The following is an 18,200-nucleotide window of genomic DNA, read 5'->3' as shown; positions in this document are numbered from 1 at the left end:
TCAAACCCCAGTGGTTGGTAAACATACACTTCTTCTTTAACTTCACCGTACAAGAAGGCACTCTTAACGTCCAACTGATACACTTTTATACCTTTGAAACTTGCAAAAGCTAAAAATAACCTTATAGCTTCAATCCTAGCAACTGGTGCAAAAGTTTCGTTATAGTCAAATCCTTCTCGTTGTGCAAACCCCTGAACAACCAAACGTGCTTTATTTCTAGTAACGATCCCTTTGTCATCTCGTTTGCATTTATATACCCAACAAGTTCCAATCGGTTCTTTACCTCTAGGCACATCTACTAACTTCCAAACTCCAAGTTTTTCAAATTGAGCTAATTCTTCTTGCATAGCTTCAACCCAACATGGATCTTGAAGTGCTGCCTTAACATTCTTAGGTTCTACTTGTGAAATGAAACCAGAATATAAACACTCAGTTATCAATCCAGTGTCTTTCACTTCACAAAACAAACTAGTCAGATCCTTATTCAACTGATTTCTAGTTCGAACAGGTTCTGTAGCTTTTCCAAGAATATTCTCAACTAGATGATCCTTATTAATTCGATATTGAAGAATCGAATCAACATTCAGACTTTCTCCTAAATTTGTTCTAATCTGAAACTCAGGTGAGCTGAAATCATCTTCCGATTCTTCAGAAATAGGATCATCATCAGGCAGTGTAACCTTCGATGGAGTAACTGGTGTAGTGTTTGCGGGTTCATTATTGTCTGAATCAGGTGTCTTATCCTTGTCCTTACCACTTTCATCAATATCAGTAGTAGACTAAACGTTGGTTGGAGTAGTATCAACATTTCGAGTAGGCGGAGATATAGGAGTATTATCCATGTGATCTCTTAAAATAATCACATCATCAATTGTCTCGGGATCTGAATAAGAATCAGGACCATGTAGTGAACTAAACACACTATCGTAATCGAAATTTTTGCCACTTCCAGAATGTATAGCGGGCTTATGACTGACAATCTTGACATTTGTTCCCAAATCAACTTTGCCGGTTTGTTTGTTGTAAACCCGTCGAATTGATGTTCCTGGTTTATAACCCATGAGAAATCCCTCTTCAACCTTTGAATCAAACTTTGACTGAGGTAGATACTTCAAGAAAGTACACGGTACACCAAATGGTTCAACATTCTGTAAATTTGGTTTCTTCTTATGTAGAAGCTCATAACATGTCTTATTATGACGCTTAATTACAGTAGCCCTATTTAAAATATGACAAGCTGTATTCACCGCTTCCGCCCAAAACATAGTAGGAAGCCCTGAATCTGCAAGCATAGATCTGGCTGTCTCGATTAGAGTCCTATTCTTCCTTTCAGCAACTCCATTCTGTTGTGGTTCATACGGAGAACTGTATTGATGTTGGATTCCCTATGACAAACAAAAGACATCCATCACATTATTCTTGAATTCAGTTCCGTTGTTACTCCTGATTCTCTTAACACGAACTCCATAAATGTTTTCAGTTTCGACAAAGAAATTTATCAAAATCTGCAGAATTTCATCTTTCGATTTAAGAAAGAATACCCATGAGAATCTCGAGTAATCATCAGTAACCACCAAACAGTAATACATTCCACCGATACTTCTTACATTCACTGGACCAAATAAATCCATGTGAAGTAACTCGAAAGGATTGGCAATAGAATTTTCTTGTTTCGGTTTATGTGCAGACTTTTGCTGTTTACCTTTCAGACAAGGTACACATTTTTCTTCCATTCCAAACCGTTTTATGGGAACTCCTTCAACCAAACCATGTTTGACAATGTCATTCATCTTTTGGAAATTGATATGTCCCATTCTTCTATGTCATAGTAACGATTCAGATTCATTTGCTTTTGATAACAAGCAAACAGACTCCCCTGGATTATCAACACCTAACACAAGGCCATAGATGTCTCTCTTCCTAGGAGCTTTCAGCAGGATCCAGTCTTCAGGAATAACATATCCTGGTTTCAATATAAGTGCTTCTTTCTCATTAAAATAGACAGTGTTACCCTTGTCACAAATCTGAGAAACACTTAATAAATTATGTGATAACTGTTCCACATAATTGACTTTTTCCAGCGTAATCTTCCCATTGACAACATCACCTTGGCCTGAGATGTTGCCGCCCTTGGGACCAGCGAAACTAACATACGAACCATTTACATCTTCATAATTGGACAAAACGTTCTTGTCCCCTGTCATGTGCCGAGAGCATCCACTGTCAACATACCAAAGACTGATAGGCTTCCTTGGTTCTCCCTGCACATTAGACGATAAGATGGTTAGTTTCTGAAGGGAACCCAAACCTTTTGAGGTTTAGGTTTGCCGAATTCATCTCTAATGATCAATTCGGTCCAATATCCATCGCTCTGTAATGGAGCCTTGGATGAAGATGGTGTCACAGACTGTTTCTTAGGTGAAGTGAAACGAGTCTTAGGAGGTGAATTCCTTGGTGAGTGAGTACCAAATCTAGGTTGACTCCCTAATCGATCATAGAATTTAGACGAACTATTGATTCTAACAGGAGGGGATCGATTTTGTTGAGTCATCTTCCTAGGTGAATTACTCCTTTGAGGTGTACGAGAACGACTCGGACTTACACTACTAGAAGTAGTATTCTGTGAAGGTCCCTGTCGTTTTGGAGTCTTAGATCTATTATTATGAGCAACAATATCTGAGTCACTAGATCCTCCAGAAGACATACCCTTGTCAGGACATCTCCGTTTCCTATTTGGACAGCAACTATAAACATGTCCCACTTCATAACAATAGAAACAGGATTTTTTAGCTCTTGCTTTCTTAGCTTTAACATCAAACTCAGCTAAAGTCATGCCTAAACATTCTTTAAGTTCAATTGTGGCTGACTCTTCTTTAGATAAACCAGTTGACTCATTTTTACCCGAAAAATGTACCTTCTTTTGAGAATTCTTATGAGTCTTATATGGGGTTAAGGGGACTCCACTAGACGTAGATTCATCCTTATTCCATACTTTATCAATCTTGTCATGATCTATCTTTTCAAAATCAATTTCATTGGATGTAAAAACAATATCACATCCTTTCATTGTAAAACATTTAATGTTCTTATCAACAGGACAAGTTGACTTTACTTGACTAGATCCTTTAGAAGTACTAGCATCATAAACTCCATTCTTAGGATCCACTGGTTTAACAAATGAACTTTCAATCTTATGTTTCTTGTTAAGCTCTTTAATTTTATCAACTGAGCTTCTAGAGCTTTTAGGGGTCTTTGGATCAACATTTTGTTTTTCTGAAACTATTGAATCTATTTCACCACTGTCAATCTTTTCAGTAAGCTGTGTTGAAGACTCTGTATAATTATCATTGAACGGACCTCTAACTTCATTATAACTCATACCCAAACCACTTTTATCTTTTGAATCCCGTGGTACAGGTTTTTGCATCTTTAGATGCAATTTATGAGCATCTATTGTTGTCCATCGCAATGCAATTCTATGGGTTGATTATGAAGAAGAAAGGATGTCTTCAAGGTCGTGATGATGTCATCATAAGGTAATGATGACATCAGCACGAGGCATCTGGTTCGTGTGAAGGAAGTCGAAGCCCATGAACAAGATAGAAGCCCAGCCCGTGAAGCAGCCTATATATACTAGAATTAGGTTACAATTTCGAGTTAATGGTTTAGGTCTAGACAAAAACTATTCATCTCGCACGGGGTAGAGATCTATACCCCGTGCCGGTCAGATGTATACTGATTTGGTGTAATATCCATATGATTAATGATATTCTCGAGTTATGCATCTATTCTTATCTTTTATTCTTCATGTAATTCGTGTTTATATGTCCATTAATTATACAGAAACCTCAAAGTCGATTATGAATGGATTCCGCACTTTCATAGTCGAATTGGTCACGATTTGAATGATCCGACGTGTTTCAACAGCATCTGCATTTGTTGATGCACGTTGATGTGACAACAGCAACTTAGATTTGATATGTCGTTTAGATTGAGACATTATGTTAATTTATGTCGTATCTATATATGTAATTGATAGATTATGGACTTTATGTTTTGGTAATGATCGATTACATGTTTTGGTGTTATATATATATGTGTGTTATGTATGATATTTGTTGTGTGATATACAAGTACAAACATAATATGTGTTAGGATTCCTTAATATGAAACACTTAGGAATATAACTAAGTCTTATATCTAACGAAGATAAGGTTTATCTTCGTTAGAGGCAAACGAAGATTAACTTCGTTACATGGGCTGGGCAGCTAAGTTCGTAAGAACAAGTCCCAGCAAGCCCAGTTCGACCTGAAACATATATATATGAATGAATACCCTAAAATAAGGATGACATTCGACAGACACGTACTCCAGACACCTAAGTTCGTTCTATAGCTTATTGAAACAAATATAGCATCATACGGCTGATTATTTACTTGATAATTAGCGATATATCCGTTTACTAATCAAACTAGTTATCTCGTGAGGATTCCACACTCACGACATAATCATAGACGATCTCGAGAGCGATCTGTAGCTATCGAGGGACTCACAGCATTGATCGTATTAAATCGGATCCCCTAATTTGATCTAGTCTTGTATTAAGCTTAACTATCTCCAACTTTGCGTCAACTAATTCTTTCTCCTTTTTAGAAAAGTCTTCAGTTAGTTGAGCATATTATTCATTTCCCACTTTTTCCATCAGAACTGACTCCTTTAGTTTTTCTTTTAATGCAAGAATATCCTTATCAGATGCACGAATCTTATCTTGATAAAGACTTTCTTGTTTTACCAAACCGGAATTTTTGGCAAACAAATAGTCATTTTCCTTTTTAAACATGTTGTTTTGACTAGTTAAGTTAATAACTGACTTATTCAAAATAAACACCTCAAGTTTTAAATCCGACACCATTCTACACACGTCAATTATAGAAGATAAAGAACAAGATAACATCAGATCTACAACCTTGCAATCTGCCATGTATGCAACAAAGTCTTCAGTTGTCATACCTTCAGGTATCACGAAGTTCTTCATCTGCTCTTCAATGCTCTTGATGAAAATGTCATCAACAGGATTTGATGACTCTTCCTTTTCTTCAGATACTTTTACTGCAGTCATTTGTTCACTCTCAGATCTTACTGTGTCAGCAACATTACACATATTCTTCTGTACTATCTCAGATGCACTTTCTTCACTTGAGTACACAGCATAATCAATCGTTGCAGCTACCTCATCATATAATTCTACCATGTAGGCATGATTCGAGGTATCATCGGATTGTGTATCCCATTGATAAGTACCATCTGGATTTTGAACATCAACAGCCTTTGAATCCGAAAATGGTGACGAAACTAGCTGTTGTGGAGTAGCATGATATGTAATCATTGCTTGCATCTTATGATTATTTGGAGTAATACCGCCTTGATTGTAATTTTGATGACCAGCAACGGTATTATCAATCCTCTTAGGTCGTTGACACTCTCTTGCAAAATGACCAAATCCATCGCAATTATAACATTTCACCTTGGATTTGTCAAAGCCTTTAGTGCCATTACCTATAGGTCTCCCAGTTCCCTGAGTGAATCTTCTAACCTTAATAGTAAGCATAGCAAGCTACCATTGTAGATCCATTTCTTCCAAATCATCAGGATCTATTTGATTGTAATCCTCATCAATTACTGCAGGATCAGTAACCTTTCCTCCAATAAATGCTTCATGAGCATTACAAAAGGCTGAGTAAATACTCATTCTTCCTTCTGCAGAACTCATACTCATTGGCATAGAATGAAAAGATTGTACATTGCTCTTGACATTTGTATTGTCATAAGCAACATATCCGGCAATACCTTCAGCATCTACTATTGGTGTAGCTTCTGCACCACTTAGAAATGCATTGTTTCCTGAGCTGGAACTTGCTAAATGTAGAGACTTAGCATGATATAAGGATGGATCTTGTGTAAAATCCGAGTGAGTGTCTTTAATCCTTCTCTTCATGTCTTTGTTCTTCAGCTTGGAGACTACCTTCTCAAAATCCCATGTACTGTATTCCTAATCATCTTGAAGTTGATGAACATAATCAGTCCAAGTCTTAGGCAGTGAATCCAGAAACTTATCAACTAGCTCAGTTTGAGGATAAACAACTTCAAAGTATGACAACTCAGTGGTCAAATGATTGAATCGTATAATAATCTCGTCAAGAGATTCCCCTTTCAGTCCATTAAAGGCTTCATACTGACGCTTGAGAAGTTTGTACGGTTTTTCTTCAAAGTTACATCACCCTCACAATATCTTTCGAGAGCATCCCATAAATCCTTTGAAGTAGTGTATTTTTTAAACAGATGTACACTATCTTGAGGCAAGGCCATAGTAAGAGTAGACAATGTCTTTCCCTCAACAGCATATCTTTTACGTTCTTCAATAGGCATATCAGCATAAGTATACCTACTGATCACTCCGTTCTTCTCATATGAAGGCCAATCAAAACCTTGAGACAAATGTAATCTTCAAAACGTCTCTTCCACATCCAATAATTTTCCATACGGAAAAGCTTTGGAGGTGTATTACCTCGACCAACCTCATGATCGTGCATGATCATCTAGCTGATAAGTAAGGCATTGGGTGAGTTTGCGGCAGCTGGTAAGGTCGTCATTTCGAATCTTTTGAATTCAAATAAAACGAAACACTACTTAGTTCGTATAGCACGAAGTCACGTGGCACGAAGCACGAAGTCACGTGGCACGAAGCTGTATGACTTCCACGAAGTACACGTCGCACGAAGTACGAAACACAAGTCACGACCTAAGTCACGAAGAGTGGTTCGCGCTGACGTGGCACGAAGTGGACACGAAGTCTGCTGGGTGACGTAAGCACGAACACGAAGTTCACTTCGTGCTGACGTATGCAAGAAGTAACACGAAGAAGAGCACGAATTTTCAAATTAACACGAATTTCGAACGAAAATTGCAATCAATAGCTAATCAAATGATCTTAAACCTTCTGGTAATCAACCTTAGGGCTTTGATACCACTTGTAAGGTGCCCTATCATTGCGTGGATCGTAATAAGATGTGATTCGTTATGTCAAGAGTGCGGAATCCTCTTGAGATAACTAGATTGCTATTGTCTTTTGTTAATTAATAAGTAATTAATTAACCCAAGGAGATGCACAAGGCTTGTGGTTCGTGTAAAAGAACACACGAAGGAACAAATAACCTTAGCTCGTAAATTCGTGAATAACTCTCAAGAATTCGTCCCTCATTCACCAGGATTAACCTAATTCCGTAGATTAGGTCTTGTATTTATACTAGTTGATATTGGATTATGTGGGCTTCGGCCTTAATTGCGTAATTAGGCCCGAAATAACAATTAGCCAATTTACCTCGTGCTGACGTCAGCACGAGGGTAATCCTTCATGCTGATGACGTCAGCACGAGGGACGTGCCTTTGACTCTTTGTTTGACTTCGTTTGGCTTGTACATAACATCCAATCATCGTTTAAGTGTTCTACGACACTTATAAACCTTGATTCTATGTTCTTGTACCTGCAAAGCAATATATAACACACAAACACAATACAAAACATAAACAGATATAATATTGAAGTTCAAACGTAATCATTAAATATCAACATAAGTTCTTATTTAAATGATTACACACAAGTTCCTAAAAACATAAACGATAATCAAATCTATGCTGCGATTGTCACAACGAATCTGCATCTACAAGCATCAACAACACTAGCCTCCAACGCGTCAAAGGTATGGATGATATTGTGTGAAACATTGTGGCAATTGTGTGTAGCTTTGATACTTAATTTTAATAATTTATCGTCGGGGTCTGTGGTCTAGGGGATGGTATTCAAATCCTTTAGACGGACTCCTTCCATTCCAGGAATCCAATCAACGATGGTTTCTAAATATCCATTTGTCAAGTAGCTTTCATCTGTGGACATGAAGGACCACTGTTATTACACTTTGTACATATAAAAAAAAGGGCAAATCTAAAAGGTAAGCTGATAGGAAGGGTGTGTATATGTACTATAGGTTAATGTCTAGGTGTACATATGTTTTTGGAATTTAATTATTTCCTGAATTGCATAAATCTAAAACAAGCCCTTTCTATGGTTATCGAAAGGGTGGTGGAGGGGGGAAGAGGGGCTAATGCCCCCTCGAAATTTATATTTTGCCATGGAATTTTAAATTTTTTGATGGATTTTTGAGTTTTTCTAATGTATTTTAAAATTTTGCCCCTTTTTGGATATGATTTTGATAGATTTTTCAACTGTGCTCCCTCTTGGATATTTTCCCCGATACCGTCTTTGCGCCCGAGTACAATTAGGCATATGTATATATACTATATAGAATGTGGATATACCCTTCCATATAAAAAATTTAAGCAAACCTTTAAGTGGTGCAAGTCCTTTATCGATGAGAGATTGGTTGTGGTAAAAACCCATGAAGGCACAAGCAACGAGAGTCCAGTAGAGCATGACAGGGATCCCGAGCTTCTTTGCAGCATCAATGGTGAATAAGGACATGAAGCCATCAGAAATGATACAAGTAGGAGGAGTTGGAAGTTTGGTTGCTAGATCAAGAAAAGGGGTCAAGAAGGTGGTTTCGATGTAATGAAGGAGTGGTTCGCGTACATGATCAGCAGCACGAGGAATGCCATCGGGAATGGTTTCGAATCGAAAATCAGACAAGCCATCAAGGAAATGAGCACCACCGGATTCGAGCAGTTGCTCGTGGATGGTCTCTGTGTTTACGAAAGTTACTTGGAGTCCCATGTGGTGCAGAAGCTCTGCTAGCTTGAGCATGGCCTGTATGTGGCTTTGTGCTGGTAGTGGGATACAAATGACATGAGGCTTCTTTTTAGTTGTGGCTAGTTCTGTTGCATCCATTTTCTTGTTTCTGTTTTCAGAAGAAGAATTTTGTGGTATATATATATAATAATAATATGACATCCAAAACCGGTAACTCATTGCAAAAATCATTATTTGCCAAGTGGCATTTGGTAAGAAGGAAAACACGAATTTTGTTTTTTCATGCCACATAAAAGTTAAGACTTATGACTTAATTGGAAAGAATATCCTTTCAAACAAAAACATCAAAATCTTACATATGACTTCGAAAGAATAGATCCATGGCTGGCTCATGTTGCATACCCCACCATCAGAAGAGAACCTTTAATTGTTTGAATGGTGTAAAATATTATTAGCTAAATTGTAATACATGTAGGATTAGTTTTAGATTAGGATATGGGTTTTATGTAAACTGGTTTTTAGGTAATACTTGGAGTCCAAGTTTAAAGCTAAAACCGGGTAGTTTCCATATCCTAGACAAACATAAACTAGGTAACTTAATTGTATAGAATTAGGAAACCTAGGATGTCCCCCTTCTCTATATATAGAGGAGGGGGGAGGCTGATTTGAATACCCCAATCATTCCAATGTAAACCGAAAATCACTTGGTTAATAAACAAGGTTAGTTTTCGGAGAACTTCTTTTTCTTGGTTTTCTTTGTAGCTCGATTAGCTTTAAGGTTTGTTGGTTTTATTTCCAACAATTGGTATCAAAGCCAGATTACGTTGGCGTCTTGAAGCTAGATCGACTCAAAGGTAGACAATCCCTACAATTTGTATTCTCTTGTTTTGGTTCGTCGGTTTCTGCGCAGCTGCGGGAAAAACGCTGTTGCGTATTCGTTAACCGTTGGATCATTGTTATTTTTTAACTGGAGGTTGAAGACACGTAGGTATAGTTTCTGACCGGAGGGATTTCCGATCGGAGGTTTCAAGAGAGAGATACAGGCTGTCGAAGTTTCTGTCCAGAATCTGTGAATTTCAACTTGAAGCATATTTTTGTAGAGCGTTTGAAGGCTTATGTTTGTCAGGAATATTTGCAAGACTCTTGGGTTTATTAAGGTTGGTATTGCAAAGGTTTAATACGACAAGATTCAAGCTTCAAACGGAATTGATAGGTGAAACTTCAAAGCTTCAAGAATACGGGTTTGAGAATTTGGTATGTAATCGATCTTGAAGGTTTATTCAAGGTTTTAATCGATTGTAGAGTTCTTGGTTTCTTGAAGGTGTTCATGGGGAGTTGTTAACTTGATCCGCAAAGTACAAGAAGGTGATTGGGGTGCTTGTATAATCGTTTTTAGGGTTTTCTAAAGGTATACGATTTACAAGGATACTGTGAGGATGTTAGACGGCATGTTACAGGTGATCAAGAGTTTCTTGGTTGTGCTAATAAGACCACTCGAGGAAAACAATGTGTATACATTAGATGGTAAGGCACTAGCGTTTGGTGTACAGGTGAATGATGCAAGAGTTCGAGGTGTACGCGGTAACAAACGTGTTCAGCTTGAGGTGGAGCTGCCTAAGATTGGTCATGAGTTGAAAAATGATCAAGGTGATAGGGTCGAGCAAAAATCATCTCAAGGTCGTCGGAATCAACTTGTTTTGAACAGACGAGGGAAGCAAGTGGTGACGTTTACACGGTCGAGGAAAACAAGTATTGATGTATCGGCTTGTGACGTGGAGAAAGCAGAAGGTGAACTCGCGATAAAGGCTTCTGGTAATAAACACGGAGATACAAAGACTACATTGAACTTGATTGGAAGCGGATGGAAAGACAAGGGACAAGACTTGGAGAAAGGCATCTATGGGAAACAATCAAGGGAAGCTAGACGTGTAGACGGGATGGGTGTGACTGGAAGGTTTTTTCCAGGGTCCAAGGGCTTGTGTTTTTCGAAGATGCGAGGTATTGGAGTCACTTGTAGCTACATGGAATTTTGCTAATAAGGTGGAGATTGTAAAATATTATTAGCTAAATTGTAATACATGTAGGATTAGTTTTAGATTAGGATATGGGTTTTATGTAAACTGGTTTTTAGGTAATACTTGGAGTCCAAGTTTAAAGCTAAAATCGGGTAGTTTCCATATCCTATACAAACATAAACTAGGTAACTTAATTGTATAGAATTAGGAAACCTAGGATGTTCCCCTTCTCTATATATAAAGGAGGGGGGAGGCTGATTTGAATACCCCAATCATTCCAATGTAAACCGAAAATCACTTGGTTAATAAACAAGGTTAGTTTTCAGAGAACTTCTTCTTCTTCTTAGTTTTCTTTGTAGCTCGATTAGCTTTAAGGTTTGTTGGTTTTATTTCCTAACAAATGGAAAGCTTTTTTTAACATCACTAGCCCAATTTCCAGTTTTGATCCTCCCAAATTTCTACTTGCACAGGGCCCCACCTTGAATATGACAAACATATATGAACAATATGTCACATGTATTGCCTTTACAGAAAAACGTTTTAATATGAGTTTGGTTACGAATATGTAATCACTATTATTTATGACAAAATTTTATATGCTGTAACATTATGATGTTGTGTTTATACCAATTTTCATACATGTTAAACAGTTCTCCTCCCCTGAATTTAAGTTTTGTAAGGGGAACATCATATATATGATATTAACATCATATAAGTTATCCTCTTTATGTAACCAAATGTCATCACATGTATTGGCCCATGCATTTCTTTTATATGTGACAATACCATACAAAAACCTAGAGAACTAGTTTTTTTATAATCTCACTACAAGAATTTGGGCTTTTGACAATGAGACTTTTGGCTACGACAGAAAAATTCATTGTCAAAAGTCCACTAAACGACAAAAAAAAAAAGTAGTAAAAAGACAAATTTTCTTTTCAATATGGCTTTGGTTCTTTATGTATTGCTTTTAAAGAAAAATGTCCCAAGATGAACAATGCATGCGATGCCCAGTGAACTAGATGGCTTTTTTTTTAAGTATAACAGTTTTAGTAGTCTTAATAGCATTTTAGTTGGATATACAAGTTTGACTAAATAACCCAATTATAAAAATTGGATTTTAAGGCGATGTTTTGCATTGTGTTTCAAATTGAATGTTGCGTTTTTAAAATTACATTTTGGAAAAACATGTCATCACCTGCTTTTTAACATCTCCATATTCTCTCTTTACAAACACAATAGTTAGATAATCTATTCAAAATGTAATTCTAAACAACCCCTAACACATTGATAACACACGAATTAATGTCAGATCTTTAGTTTTATTCTAAGTTACAGGTTCGACTCTCGACGCGTCATGCGGTTTTTCTTTTGAGTTACCTGCAACAGCTTATGGTCTACACCTTATTTTCTAAAATATGTGTAGGGTTTCACCATAGTATGGTGAAGTATCCCCAGACCCTAGATGTTGAACACCGACTCATGGTTAAAAAACGCAAAACTTTGTGTGGGCTATAACTTCCGGATAGACAGAGATATGACTAGTTTATATAGCTTTAGAAGTATTAATCATAAAAAATTGCTTTGAAAAGAGAAAAATAAAACTAGAAATAGTCATATTAGCACAAGGGAAGCAAATATTTAATGTTGCATACACACTTAGAACACCACAATATATAGACATTATTTTGTATGTGATGTAAATATATAGCAGGCCACACACATCCGTAGCTTACAATTTGTTGGAGTTGCTCAACCTTCTTTAACTCCAGACTAATAGTATATGTGAAACTTTTAGTTCCTTGATAGCATAACGATTTCTTCGATAAGCTTGCTCAAATTCAGGGCCGATGAACCATCAGAACGTGTTGCAGCTCGAGCCTTTTCCTGCCACTCGATGGCTTTGTTCCTCATTTTATTACCTCCTTCTCCCATCAACTCTTGTACAAGCTTACTAACTTCCTCTCTTTTCACCTCATTTCCCATCTCCAACCCGACCTCCCATTCCTTGCATATATAACGACAATTGGTAACTTGGTCCCACAAGTAAGGCCAACATATCATTGGCACCCCGGCTGACAAACTCTCGATTGTCGAACCCCAACCACAGTGAGTCAAGAACCCTCCAACTGAAGGGTGGTTCAGGACCATTTCTTGTGAGCACCAACTTGCTATGAAACCTTTGTTTTCTATAAATACTTTATACTCGGGAGACAAAGCTGCAGTTTCTCCTACAACCAAATCTGATCTAATTATCCAAAGGAAATAATAGCTGCTATTAGCAAGTCCCCAACCAAATTCTGTTAAATCTTGTAAAGACATTTTCGTAAAACTCCCATAATTCACATAAATTACAGAGTTTGGTTCCTTGGATTCTAGCCATTGGAGGCACTCGGATTCTTCTTTCCATAAGCTGTATCCATTGAAACTCGACATTTTAGTTTGTTTTTCATTTTCTGATATCTGATCAAGATGTAACTGCAGAGGTCCAACCGTGTAAACCTGAGGAAACATGGAAGAGAAAGCATTGACAATACTAGTCTCCAAGGAGTCAAATGTGTGGAATATATTGTGTATGACATTGTGAGACTTTGCTGAAGCACTAATACAGAAGTTCAAAACTTTGTCGTCCAGGTTTGTGGTCCGAATGATGCTGCACATATCTTTTAGCCTGATTCCTTCCATTCCTGGAATCCAATCAATAACGGTTTCTAAATATCCATTTGTCAAGTCACTTTCATCTGTATACAAAGATTAACATTATTATTACATTTCTTACATAGAATGAGAGCAAGGGCATAAATATACGTAAAAGAAAAGTTAAACGCAAACCTTTGAGAGGTACAAGTCCTTTATCAATGAGAGACTGGACCTGGTACATGCCCATGAAGCCGCAAGCAGAAAACGTCCAGTAGGACATGATGGGGATTCCGAGCTCTTTAGCAGCATCAATGGTGAAAAGCGACATGCAGCCGTCAGAGATGATACAAGTAGGAGTATCTGGAAGTTTGACTACAAGATCAACAAAAGGAGTCAAGAAGTTGGTCTCAAAGTAATCCAGTATTCTGCCGCCTCCATAGTCACCTTCAGAATTACTAGGAATGCCATCAGGAATGGTTTTGAATCGAAAACCAGGTGAACCATCAAGGCAGTGGAGACCCCCAGAATTGAGCAAACGCTTGTGGATGTTCTCCGTGTTAATAAACGTTATACGGAGTCCCTTGTGATGGAGATACACTGCTAGTTTGAGCATCGCTTTTACATGGCTTTGTGCTGGAAATGGTACAAAGATGACATGAGGCCTTTTTTCTACTGTGGCCAAAATATCCATTTGACCCATGTCTATTTTGATAGGGTGTGGTATAACGGTATATATGGATCAAGTAATTAGCGTACGCCTAAGAATAGAAAACGATAGATAACTACAAGATCTATATATTGTCATAGCTTGATTGAAACTCATCAATTTAAACACTTATTATGAATTGATTGAAACTGATCGATGAACACGCTTATGACTTGTTTTATATATGGATGGATTATATAACCTGTCGTGGCACTACCGGTGCACTTTATTTAATATAAGTTATTTGTGTAGAACACTATTATTTATCATGGTGATAACGATGGCAAAGTATGACAATGGAACATTTTGTGACCATAATTTAGAGATTGCTTTTTATTAAATATTTTGAAGCCTCCAACAAGGTTCAAACAAGCTAATTAAACTAGTATAATATATAGAGGAGTACGTACAAGTTTGAACAAATAATCAAAATATGAATATATAATTGTGAAAAGTCTTATTAATATTGACAGAAATTAAATGAATCCTCGTTGATGTATATTATCCCTGATGACAGGAAAGGCTTAACTAATACATGTATTCTAGTGTTTTAGACTTTAACTAATCTCCAATTTACACATTAAGAAAATGGATTCTAATCTATCAATGACAAAATAGTGATTCAGCTCCCACCGTCCTACCATTGACAATTACAGAACATATTTAGGGTAAAACATTAACATAATAATTTCAAATTAATGTTACCATCCCCTAATAAAAGCCGATTTTAGTTGATACATGGAGAATAGCCAACTAATATAACTAAATCATATAGCCAACTAATATAACTAAATCATCTCATAGGATATGCTAACACTCTGCTTGTAATAACAAGTTTCATAATAAGAGTGATATACAATCGGGCGGACTGCCCTTAATTTAATATTTGATTCATTATTGGTTTAATTTATGAAGCATCTTGTCAAGCATCAACAGTTGGATTAAGCCCTATACTGAATGAGAATTGATAATCATACAACAACCTTTCAAAATCTACCACTATTATGCAATATACACTTGTATTGTGTGTTATATCAGTTGTAAAGTGTGATAAGTTAATTAAAAGTTGTGGTACAAATATGAGCTCCCATACTAAATGGGCTAAATGAGCTTTGTCTCTTATTCATAAACTTTAAGTACACACAGTTACCATGAGACAACCATAAATATTAATGGGTCTAATCTACATAATACAAATTAAATCTAGTAGAAGATAAACTATATACCACCTAAAACTGGATCAAGAGTCAATAAAAAGCCTAGATATAAGTCTTTAGCTTCAATTCCTTCATAAAGATTTTGCAAGCTTTTTAGTTCCTTGACCACACAGTGATTTCTTCAACAAGGCTGTTTATGTTCGAGGAAGATGAACCATTGGGACCGGTTGCAGTAAGAGCCTTTTCCCTCCACTCAATGGCTTTAATCCTCATTCGGTGACCATTTTCGCCCATCAACTCTTGTACAAGTTTACAAACTTCTTCCCTTTTCACGTCCTTGCCCATTTCCAATCCAACCTCCCATTCCTTGCATGTGTACCTACAATTGGTCACTTGGTCCCACAAATAAGGCCAGCATATCATTGGTACCCCAGCGGACAAGCTCTCAATGGTTGAACCCCAACCGCAGTGAGTCAAGAACCCTCCAACAGAAGGATGGTTCAGGACCTTTTCTTGTGAACACCAGCTTGCTATATAACCTCTCTTTTCTATAAGCTCCTCAAGTTCAGGAGAGAAATTAGCTGATGACTCACCCACAACCAAATCTGATCTTATTATCCAAAGGAAATAGTGATTGCTATCAACAAGACCCCAAGCAAATTCTATAAGATCATTTAGCGGCATTTTTGTTGTACTCCCAAAGTTTACATAAATGACCGAGTTTGGTTCCTTGGATTGGAGCCATTGGATGCACTCCGGTTCTTCTTTCCGTAAGTTGTATCCTTTAAAATGTAGCATTGTGCTCTGTTTTCCTTCTAGTGGTATTTGACTAAGAAGTAATTGTAATGGGCCAACAGTATAAATACGAGGACAGATAAACGAAAGAGCATCGACAATACTAGCCTCCAAAGCGTCAAAGGTGTGGATGATATTGTGTGAAACATCGTGGCACTTTTGTGTAGCTTTAGTACATATTTTCAATAATTCGTTGTCGGGGTCTGTGGTCCAGGGGAGGGTATTCAAATCCTTTAGACGGATTCCTTCCATTCCAGGAATCCAATCAACAATGGTTTCTAAATATCCATTTGTCAAGTAGCTTTCATCTATATACATGAATGACCACCATAAACACATTTTATACATACAAAAAGAAGGGCACATCTAAAAGGAAATCTAAGAGGAAGGTAATGTATGTACAATTTAATGTCTAGGTCTGTGCATGTGTGCCCGGAACCAAAATAGCAGGGGTCAAGTTGGTCGCGCCCTTTGCAGGATCTAGGGTCAATGCCTCTTGTGGCGGGTCTAAATATCATGTAGCTAATCATATTTGAATAATGAACAATTAAGACTATTGGCGTGAGTTAATATGTGAATGTATGTATCTCTGATAAGTCCATGCGCATATCCAACTGCACAGCTAGAAAACTGGCCGGGTTTACGTACCGTCAGATTTCTAGTTGGAAATAGTCTTTAGCAAAAGATTTGACCGCCGGTGAAGCCCAGTTTTCTAGTAGTGCCGCTTGTAACTGATTGGATAGTTAAATCTGATTTATCTATCAGTTTTTCACATAGTTTACATACGTGCTGAAAACACACATAATCTAGAATATCTCTTCCATACACAATGAATTTTTCAATTAAAAATCTGATCAATCCATCACAAATAGGGTTTAACCCCCGCCCCCCCTAAACTTCGATATCAAGCAAATGTTTCTATATAGTGTTTTGCTAATAGCAGTCATAGGTGCTGTCATTAACATGCATAAATTAGTTAGTTGTACTTTTACCATAAAAATTCAAGGGTGTCTTTTGAAATGCAGGTTAATGTCATTAGAAAAATCCTTCTATTATACTCGTATATATATAGAGGGATTTAGCAAACCTTTAAGTGGTGTAAGTCCTTTATCGATGAGAGATTGGTTGTGGTAAAAACCCATGAAGCCACAAGCAGCAAGAGTCCAGTAGAGCATGACAGGGATGCCGAGCTTCTTTGCAGCATCAATAGTGAATAAGGACATGAAGCCATCAGAGATAATACAAGTCGGAGGAGTTGGAAGTTTGGTTGCAACTAGATCAAGAAAAGGAGTCAAGAAGGTGGTTTCATCGTCTTCAGAACCACTAGGCACGCCATCAGGAACGGTTTCAAATCGAAAATCAGACAACCCGTCAAGGGAACGAACACCGCCAGATTCGAGCAATTGCTTGTGGATGGTCTCTGTGTTGACAAAAGTTACTTGGAGTCCCATGTGGTGGAGAAGCGCTGCTAGTTTGAGCATGGCCAGTAAGTGGCTTTGTGCTGGTATTGGGACACAAATTACATGAGGCTTCTTCTCAGTTATGGCTACTACCGCTGCATCCATTTTTTTTATTTTATTTTTTTTCAATTTTCAGATGAAATTTGCATGTAGTGTACATATATGACATCCAAACCTGCATGATATACAGTATTTGCCAAGTGGCATAGTTGGTAAGAGGAAATTTAACACGAGTTTGACTTCTTCTTTAAAGTTATCTATAATATTGTAAACTTGAGGTTAATTTATTTTTATTTTTACAGAACCCTTCTAGATTGTAGGAAACAACTAAGAAACAAGCGAAAGACATCCATCTACTTTTTATTTAAATAAATTGTCTCCAAACAGAATTATAGCTCGTCATTATTGTTCTGTTTTCTTCGTTAGCTTCTTTTTGGTTTTTATTCTTTGGAGATAAACAACGAAGTTTAGTGACAGCAATGGCTAGATTATGATATATAGCTTAAACGTCGTCTCGAATAAAAACAAGCAAACCAGTTAATGTTAGTTCTTTGGAAAAACGAAAAAGGGTTAAATGTTCCAATTGTATAAAAAATTGGAAAATTATACTTATGGTAACTTAACTCATGATGTAACAACGGATTTAGATTGTAAGCGATAAAAAAA

General features: G+C 37.1%; 2 protein-coding genes and 1 pseudogene across 2 annotated transcripts; all 3 read right to left on the bottom strand.

Annotated features, from left to right (window-relative positions):
* Nucleotides 1–8,923, bottom strand: part of LOC122588205 — a 30,913-nt pseudogene extending 21,990 nt beyond the window's left edge.
* Nucleotides 8,924–12,490: 3,567 nt separating this feature from the next.
* Nucleotides 12,491–14,107, bottom strand: LOC122590173 (UDP-glycosyltransferase 85C2-like). The gene is made up of 2 exons (XM_043762506.1): nucleotides 13,609–14,107; nucleotides 12,491–13,517 (listed from the first exon to the last, which is right to left on the bottom strand). The coding sequence occupies exons 1-2, from the start codon at nucleotides 14,105–14,107 to the stop codon at nucleotides 12,571–12,573; spliced, it is 1,446 nt and encodes a 481-aa protein (XP_043618441.1). The 3' UTR covers nucleotides 12,491–12,570.
* Nucleotides 14,108–15,352: 1,245 nt separating this feature from the next.
* Nucleotides 15,353–17,639, bottom strand: LOC122590199 (UDP-glycosyltransferase 85C2-like). The gene is made up of 2 exons (XM_043762534.1): nucleotides 17,162–17,639; nucleotides 15,353–16,382 (listed from the first exon to the last, which is right to left on the bottom strand). Exons 1-2 carry the CDS (start codon nucleotides 17,637–17,639, stop codon nucleotides 15,433–15,435), a joined length of 1,428 nt encoding a protein of 475 aa, XP_043618469.1. The 3' UTR covers nucleotides 15,353–15,432.
* Between the last annotated feature and the right edge of the window lie 561 nt (nucleotides 17,640–18,200).

This window comes from Erigeron canadensis, chromosome 2 (genome assembly GCF_010389155.1).
Source record: "Erigeron canadensis isolate Cc75 chromosome 2, C_canadensis_v1, whole genome shotgun sequence".
In the NCBI taxonomy this organism is placed as follows: domain Eukaryota; kingdom Viridiplantae; phylum Streptophyta; class Magnoliopsida; order Asterales; family Asteraceae; genus Erigeron; species Erigeron canadensis.
Note: the sequence above shows the minus strand (reverse complement) of the source record. Positions and strands in the feature narration are given on the sequence as shown.

What these genes read in the sequence shown, in the direction of transcription:
- LOC122590173 (XM_043762506.1), bottom strand. Translation starts at nt 14,107, where the DNA reads ATGGATATTTTGGCCACAGTAGAAAAAAGGCCTCATGTCATCTTTGTA. An exon ending in AGGACTTGTACCTCTCAAAG is followed by an intron (nt 13,518 to 13,608) that starts GTTTGCGTTTAA and finishes CTTTGTATACAG; the next exon opens with ATGAAAGTGACTTGACAAAT.
- LOC122590199 (XM_043762534.1), bottom strand. Translation starts at nt 17,639, where the DNA reads ATGGATGCAGCGGTAGTAGCCATAACTGAGAAGAAGCCTCATGTAATT. An exon ending in AGGACTTACACCACTTAAAG is followed by an intron (nt 16,383 to 17,161) that starts GTTTGCTAAATC and finishes TCATGTATATAG; the next exon opens with ATGAAAGCTACTTGACAAAT.